An 8,600-nucleotide genomic window follows, 5' to 3' on the forward strand; every position below is an offset into this window, starting at 1 on the left:
ACATATACATATGCATGTTGTGTATGTGATTATGATTGTAATTGTCCGCTTGTCCGTGATTGTGCATGTGTGCGTGTGTACGTGTTTGTGTATGAGTGTGTAAGTAATTTGGTGTGTGTGTGTGTGTGCGCGCGTGCGCTGCGTATGTGTGTTGAACGTATATCCTAACTGAACTTAACAATAACCATTGTGTAGGTATAGGTTTTAATTTATCTACTTCTGCTCTATGACTCTATTTCGCGGAGGCCATTCCCGTTGCCCTCTCCCAAAGGCAATAAGATACACCCACGCTGAAGACCTGCTCGACGTCTTCTTTGGAGAATTGCTCCTAGCTATCTACTTCATGATTATCAGCACACCAGAGGGCTTCACACGATTCAGTTGCGATCAATGTCGTATCTCCCCCAACAGATGTCGACATACGCCAGGTTTCTGACAGCGGCCAACTCTTCTAACACCGGGCTTCTAACAGACCCCGACACCCCAACAGACACCGGGCTTCTAACAGACCCCGACACCCCAACAGACACCGGGCTTCTAACAGACCCCGACACCCCAACAGACACCGGGCTTCTCACAGACCCCGACACCCCAACAGACACCGGGCTTCTAACGGACGTAGATACCCCAACAGGCACGGGGCTTCTAACAGACGAAGACGCTCCAACAGACACCAGGCTTCTAACAGACACAGACACCCCCACAGACGCCGGGCTTCTAACAGACGCAGATACTTCAATAGACATAGGGCGTCCAATAGACACGGGGCTTCTAACAGACGCAGACACGATAACAGACATCGGACTTCTAACAGACGCAGACACCCCACGGACACCGGGCTTCTAACAGACTCTGTGACTTCAACAGACGCAGACACTCGAGCAGACACAGACACTCCAACAGACACGTGCACCCAATCTGTAACAGACGCCATACAGCTGTATAACAGACTCCGGGCCATACAGCTATGTAACACACTCCGGGCCATACAGCTATATAACAGACTCCGGGCCATACAGCTATACAACAGACTCCGGGCTATACAGCTATATAACAGACTCCGGGTCCAGTGAAACAGCAAATGAATGGTCCATATTTAGGAACCATTTAATTAATTGTCCAAGACTTCCGGCGAAGAAATACGGTACTTACATCGTTCACAAGAGAAGGCAGGAATAAATAGAATGGAAGTTCAAGTCATCTCGGTAACATTCAATAGTGTTTGACATGGTAACGTACACACACAACGACCATGAAGCTAAACTAACAAAGAGATGGTAGAGAGTAGGAGTACGCCAACACATATTTGCATCTACATATAGTTGATCAATATGTGAACCCATATGGGTAGGCATGTTGTTATGCGTGCATATACCTCCAGTTAGCATTAACAAGCACACTGTTTAATTAGTATATAATCTGCATTGATAATTCTAATCTCAACTCTAACCTATACTTGCATTATAAAAGAAATAAGAGTTGACTGAAGAATATACATTACTGTCATTTAAAGAAGTAAATACTCAAAATAACATAATAAGGTTTGAAATGCCCAGTCATTCCTTACAAGGGGACTAATTATCTTGTAAACAGTGTATACCATACACGTGAAAGATGAAAGTTAATTATAATGATCTTCAATACAACACCCATAAAACTGATTCACAGAAAGGAAATTTATGTTTATACAAAATATGATATTTGCGTAAATGTATAGGCAATTTAAGGAAAACATCACCCTGGTATTGATAATTTCATGTCATCAAGTATGGTCCCAGCACTGACGAAGAAAGGTAAATATGCCTTGTCCTTAATATTTACTTCGGGATTGCTAATTGGGCTAGTCAAGTGAATGCTAATGTGTCTGTGGACTCTGAGGATGACCGTTGGATATTCATACAAATAAACCCGAGTTGACGTCTAATGAAGTAATACCGTCCCTACGCATGCTTTATATAGATTGGCCAATGAAGCAGATAACAAATATGGTGTTTGTGTTTCAGGACGATGTTTAAGCGATGTACATTGCGTTTTTTAAAGGCTAAACCCGATAAAGGCACGGAAAGAAAGAATTGAGCAGGTTGTTTGAACATACGCGATTAGATCAGATGTCTCACACAAAAGAGTTGTTCTCCCGAGGCTTGCGATCACGCATATAACTCGGCTTTTGTGGAAGAAAATGGGGCCCAACAGAAATATTTACTTAACCAGCAAGATCTTCTGTTCATAAATGGTATCCCAATTGCAATTCAAACATTCAATACGTCTTTACTGTTTGCAGCAGTCTAAAACTTACTGGTGCCTCTCAGCTACTTTTTCAAGATTCAATAAAAATCTTTAAGTGCCAACTGATTTCTGAGATTGGAGTGCGACAGGGTTTTGTGCCGTGGCTTTCATATAAAGCCAAGATGTGGTCGATGGGAGAGATAGAACTGTTTCTTCAATTTCCATTTCATTATTGCATTTTAAGACTTAACTTGTCATTTACAAAGGAAATGAAACGTTCTTTCATGAAGTCTAACATTTATAACCGTTATATTTGAGATATAAACATCTCTGCGGAACAAAATTGATGTGGGCTTTTTTGTATGTTAAGCATGTTCGTTAATTGTTTAATATAAACACATCTTTTACTTTCACACTGTAACTTAATAATGTAATAAAAACAAATTCCGTATGAATATACATTAAACAGAGATGCACACGATACCTAGTTCATATAACACTTATAGAAATCCTTTCACTATAAAGGCAGTTAAAAAACCCTTTTTAATCTGACTTAACGTTTTGCTTTAAAAAAGCACTTGTCATTGCTACGAAATATGTTATTGTAGGTGTTAAGTATTCACACAAGTCATTTGAGAGTTTGTATAATGTAAAGTTAAATCATACCAATATTCACTTTCAACATTATGGATTGAAATTTAGGAAAATAAAAAAAATCTGTAATGCATACAATAAATATTATTTTCATTTCCACACACTCACACGTTTTCATAATTGTCTGTCGAGTATATATAGGCTACATTATATAATCTTTAGTCTTTATATACAATCGCCAGCTGGGATTCCGGATTAGAATAGGCCCCGGCAGTTTATGCTCGTCGTAACAGACGACCAAATGGATCGGGTGGTCCGACTCGATGACTTGGTTGGTAGCGGGTCGTTGTTCACAATATCAATCACTTGATTTGTCTCGTCCAGATAAGCTTATTTACTGTCCGGCGCAATTCGCAGTGCAGATTTGCACCATGACAGATTGTCCCCAAATCGACCGTCGGTCTATTAGCGTCATACCCGTTCTCTCAAACGGATGTTATCAAAATTACGTTGGGCGACATTAAGCTGATTTCAACATGCTGAAATAAACTCGGAATCTAAGGGCGTATGTGACACATATCCAGTGAAAATTTAAGTTATACTTCCGAGTAATTGGACGCATATGACAGATCATCGAAAGTCTGTTATATTTGACGGGTTTGCGAACTGACATTAATCAAACAGCTGTCTTCCACCTGACAAACTGTTACACCTACACTGGGGAATAAGATGAATGTGCATTTTCCAATTAACCAATTCGAAAGTCCAAATATTCGAGATATTTTTATAAACTCCAAACCGAAGTTACATCCCTTTAATTTGTTCGCTGTGAGATCCCACTGTCCCTCTTAAGTGAGGTTCGTGAAACCTTTTTTTGCTATCTGTATCGACATTCCACATTAGAGCAAGAAGCAGGAAAAATCAATGAGGAATCGCGTCTGAGGAAGCTGAAGTTGACTCGAGGCTACTGCCACTTCGGCGCTCTCCAAGAAGGAAATTAAGGTAATCCTAGGAAGGAACTGACTGTTGTTCCTAATTTCAAGAGTATTATTTAACATTTACTCTTGTTTTAGATGAGTCAGTTGGCGACATTTGCTCGTCTATTAGAGCTTTTCGCCCTCTGGCCGGTCAATAGGAAAAGATAAGGACCGAGAGAGAATCCTTGCCGACCCCCAATCACTTCTAAAAGCATCTCTCGAAATGAAAGGCGATCCTCTTCGAGGAAATGGACGCTTTCCCCGGTTAACAAACCCCTCACAACATATTTCCGAAAGTAATGGATGTTAAACTTGCTATTGTTTCTTTATAACTTAAGCCTTCTTGAAACTAACTTTATGTAAAGCGTTATTTTTTACAGAGAGTCGTTTACCCTCCTCGCGATTTCCGCTACGGCGGCCATTCCCCACTTTAGCCATTCTCCATGGTCTGAATTGCGATGTTAATTGTCAAAGGACACCGAATTGAGGAAATAAACAAGAGCATTAGCTCCTTAGGGTTCAGTACACGTTATGTTTTACTTCAGAAGAGGAAACACTATACCGTGACCAGCTTTTCAAAAAAGGCATTACTACTGAAATATGCTCTTTAAAGATTTTTCTGGCGTTATTGAAAGTGGAATTTCATACCCACGAAAAAGCATGGAAATGGAGGCTATCAGTCATGCCATTATGCATTGTGACATGCGAGGTCGTTTTCGAACTTTTCGAAAGTTGGCTGGAATTAATGTGTTTTGAAAATAATCAAGCCATAATTCATTATTACGATTGTTAATAACTACAAAACACAGTCATGCTTTTGCAAACTGTTGTTAAAGCAACAATTGTATTTGAAACACATAATTATTCATGACAAAACTGAACTGTACGTATTCATAAACGTAAGAGTCACTCGGATGGCTTTAATTGTTACTATCAAGCTTCATAAAATTTAAAATTTAAAATTTAAAAACTAAATTTATTTGAAAATTTGGCATTTTAAACAGACATAAACTGTTTTGTTTTTTTCAATATATACAAGGGATTGAGTATTTAACTGACTGAAAAAAAGTTTAAAACATTCATCTCTATCAAATAAATATCAATATTTCTTCATTTCAAAGCTAATGACGTGTTAATTTATTTAGTCACACTTCGATAAAGAGGAGATAACTGAGAAAGGCAGTATGTTATTATTTGAACTACCTTTTACGCCGATATCATCAAGTACTACCATGGTATCACAAGTTTCAATGACTACGTTGGGTATTTAAGTGAATTGCAAAGGTATCGTATTGTTGTAAAGGATTGATAAATAAAGGAGGAGAGAGAATGTTCTTACACTGCATCCAGAAAGAATCCACTCTCATCCCGGTGGAAACGGTTATACCATGGGGTATTTTAACATGATATACGGAGACATATACGTGAGAAATACTATTACGTTGCAACCTTGCAACCATACGTACAGCTGCATTGACACCAAAGCTTGCTGCATGACGTGATGCACCCTTCAGTTTCGTCACATTCATGTTCTACCCATTTAAGTTTTAATAAAATTCTAGTTTTGTACTGTCATAGTTACTCCAGAACAAACGTATAAGCCATTATCTGACTGTTGAACCCGCAGATCTACGTAATCCGTGCAGTCGAGAATCAAAAGCAGGGGGTGTAGGTTTGCTCGTGAGCTCGGCTGTGTGCATGCAGTGTGTTTATCAGTCGCTGCATCATTATTATGATTATTTACTTTGTACTTATCCGGGCATTAATGCTTCACGTTAAATGTTTACCTGACAAAGTAAACCATTGCATTTGTATCCGGTGTCATTTTCCTTACAAAATGCGGGCATAAACACAAACTGAATTCAACAACGTAAAGGAAATATGTACGCGTACCGCCTAAACCTTTGGTTAATAGATTCGAGTGTGAATTGTGTCACAATCTTTTTCAGAATTCCCATTTTAACACAGCACATCTGCAATAAACGAAGACCCTATCTTCTAGAGTGGAAATGTATAGGTGAACATTAGCGGATATCAATGGATTTAAGGATATGGACACACATTCTGTGAATGAAGAAGCTACGGATAACAGTCTAATCCAATTCTCTACCTCAAGGCGGTAAGATGCTCCATTGTACTGCAACTGTGTCAGGTCATTTATTTGCTTTTGTAATCGGGTGTTTATGTTGAAACTGATGTCATTACAGAACGTATCTTATTCGCTGGGAGGCCAACCCCTACAAACAATTAGTACACACTCTGGCTCCGGTGAGTCGCGTTCGGATAGGATTTCGTCTTCTTTCATTGTATACAAACGAAGGTGCTGTCGCCCTCACCGTATTACCAGTAAGAGTATCTATTTGCCGATATTTTTCGTAATGAAAAGAAAGTTGCATTGTGTTTGTCTACGCCAACGACTCCCGACGCTACTGATAGAGGAGTGACACAGAGTGATGTTCTGAGACCATGCCTATTACAAATAAAGTCTCATGTCCACCCTTGACAGGCTGCTATGTCCACTGGTGAAGATGCTACCCGACCGACACGATATGGACACACACACTGTAAAGTTCACTGGGTTTTATCTTACATATGGGCATAAAATCTAACCCCGTTGACTCTAGTTCCTGAAACTATCGACATTATTTCGAGTTATCCGTTGTCCGAGATTATCGGAATTGTATTACAAAATAGAGCCCATGCTGAGTATATATATACACTTTCAATTTCTCGATATATATGTATATTACCTTGATGTGCTTGAATGTATTTGTACACATTCGGGCAAAAACGACAAGGTAAAATTCGAAAACATATCTCAAAGATCATGCAAAGAATCAAAACTTGACAAATAATTCAAGACATCTTACCTTACTTTTTTAAAAATGTATCGTCCATTTTCGTATTCATAAACTAATGCATGTTGTGTCCTACTTTAAATAATTAACATAAAGTAAATGTACAGATTGAAATAAAAAAGTGGAGAGTTGCGTTCAAATATCACCCGCTAAATGTACGCTAAAACATGATTGACAAAATCAGTTAACTAATCACACGTTTCAAGTATTCGGCTAAAATATGATCCCTCTGTAAAAATATTAAAAAAACGTGTTAAAAATATTCTACATTTTTTCTTCACAACAGAAGGTTAATCTGCATAAGTTACCTTCTCTGTGTAAATATTTACATTCATCTGGCTGTCTAAAGGGAATGAACTCGGTCCCTGCCTCAAGTGACAGCCTGGAGATAAATATACCATGTTTGTGATATAAGTTTGCATCACCTGTAAGTATATAAGCCAATTATTGTAACACTCTCCTGACAACTAGTGTTTTGTTTGAAACCGCAGTCAAACGGTTGCTCGCTTAGTCTTTGAGTAGTGTTTAATTAGGCGTTAACAAGGAAGCTATGTCCCCAGTAGAACCGACTTCTGAAACCAGAGACGTAACAAGAAGATTTGGGGGTTTCTTTGGCGTGTAAGTCTGCATTTTTACACGGCTCGGGTTGTCATATTCCTTACAGAAGGCGACAGAAGCTGGAACGTGTGTCAAAAAATAGCTAGTGTTTGTTTTACCCCTCAATCCCCGACACGTGTACGGACACATGAAAGGATGGCAAAGTCCTGCCCAGTTGTTTTAGTGACATGTGGTTTGCTGTTAGGAAAACAATCACGGGCCAGATCAAAGACTACATCGGAAGGTAAAAGGTGTAATCTTTAATATACTGACAAAGATATGACAGAGTCTCATCTCCAAAATATGTCTTTGTAACGTGGAATATGATCCGGCGTTTTTACCGTCTGTTAGCCCGCCATTGCAAGGGTTGTCTCGCCATCATCGATTGGTTATCCTTTAATTCTGCTACAGCGATCGGCAGCGCTTCCCTTGCCTCCTCAGTAAACACAGTTTGCCTCTGTACAAATGAAGGGAAATTGGTTGAATCAAGGAACGGGTCTTACGTTGTTTTCCTATAATTTTCACATTTGTGGTCGTTATCATTAGCATGAAAGGAGTCTCAAAGCTAAAGTCGTCAGCTCTATCAAGGAATTCACAACGACCCTTTGTCTTTGATGTGAACAAATTTAATGATTGTTTCTGAGATAATCCTTTCCGTGATCGCTAAACGACCTAAAGAGGATTTCCAAATTACTATGTTGTCTGTTCGTGATCATGTCGTCCCGAAGGTGGTCGTCTCCTGCTTATTCTTAAGACCCTAATGAGAATATTCCAGCATTGTCTCTCGCCAACTGAACGACTTCAATGACAAATGGCGCAAGCATATGTACTGGGCGTGAGTTTAATGTTTTACGCTGCATCGCCAAAAGCATATTTCAGCCAGAAAGAGCATGTACGTGTGTAGGATGTAGAACACTTGTTTTAAAAGGCCAGAGGTACAGGTGGTTCGTATTTTTGCTTTAAGGTGTTATTTGATTGTATTTGTATTCACTGAGTACCTCAGACTGCAGTGTACTGGCGAGCTGTAACGCTGTATCGATAATAAGTATTGTAGACCTTAAAGAATCTAAAAACAAATCATAAAAGGCTGGGCGTTTCATATAATGAGTGAGTGAGTTGGGTTTAACGCCGCTTTTAACATTATTCCAGTTATATCACGGCGTGTCATATAAAAAAGTATGACCATTATACGACAGGTTGTGTATTGCTTATGGCAAAAGAGAAATTGAAGTGCGTGGCAATTTGTTTGTGACGTCAGTACTGTTAGTTTTTGTGACGTCATAATACATGGTGAGTGAGTTGGGTTTAACGCCGCTGTTAACAGTATTTCAGTTATATCACGGCGTGT

General features: G+C 39.2%; 1 protein-coding gene across 1 annotated transcript; it reads left to right on the plus strand.

Annotated features, from left to right (window-relative positions):
* The first annotated feature begins 390 nt into the window (after positions 1-390).
* On the plus strand, positions 391-846 carry LOC139443698 (clumping factor A-like). Its single transcript, XM_071224635.1, has one exon. It carries the CDS (start codon positions 391-393, stop codon positions 844-846), a length of 456 nt encoding a protein of 151 aa, XP_071080736.1.
* The last annotated feature ends 7,754 nt before the right edge of the window (positions 847-8,600 follow it).

Source organism: Haliotis cracherodii, unplaced genomic scaffold (genome assembly GCF_022045235.1).
Source record: "Haliotis cracherodii isolate W230 unplaced genomic scaffold, xgHalCrac1.p SCAF_5, whole genome shotgun sequence".
Lineage (NCBI taxonomy): Eukaryota > Metazoa > Mollusca > Gastropoda > Lepetellida > Haliotidae > Haliotis > Haliotis cracherodii.

Coding starts and splice junctions, on each gene's coding strand:
- LOC139443698 (XM_071224635.1), top strand. CDS start 391: ATGTCGTATCTCCCCCAACAGATGTCGACATACGCCAGGTTTCTGACA.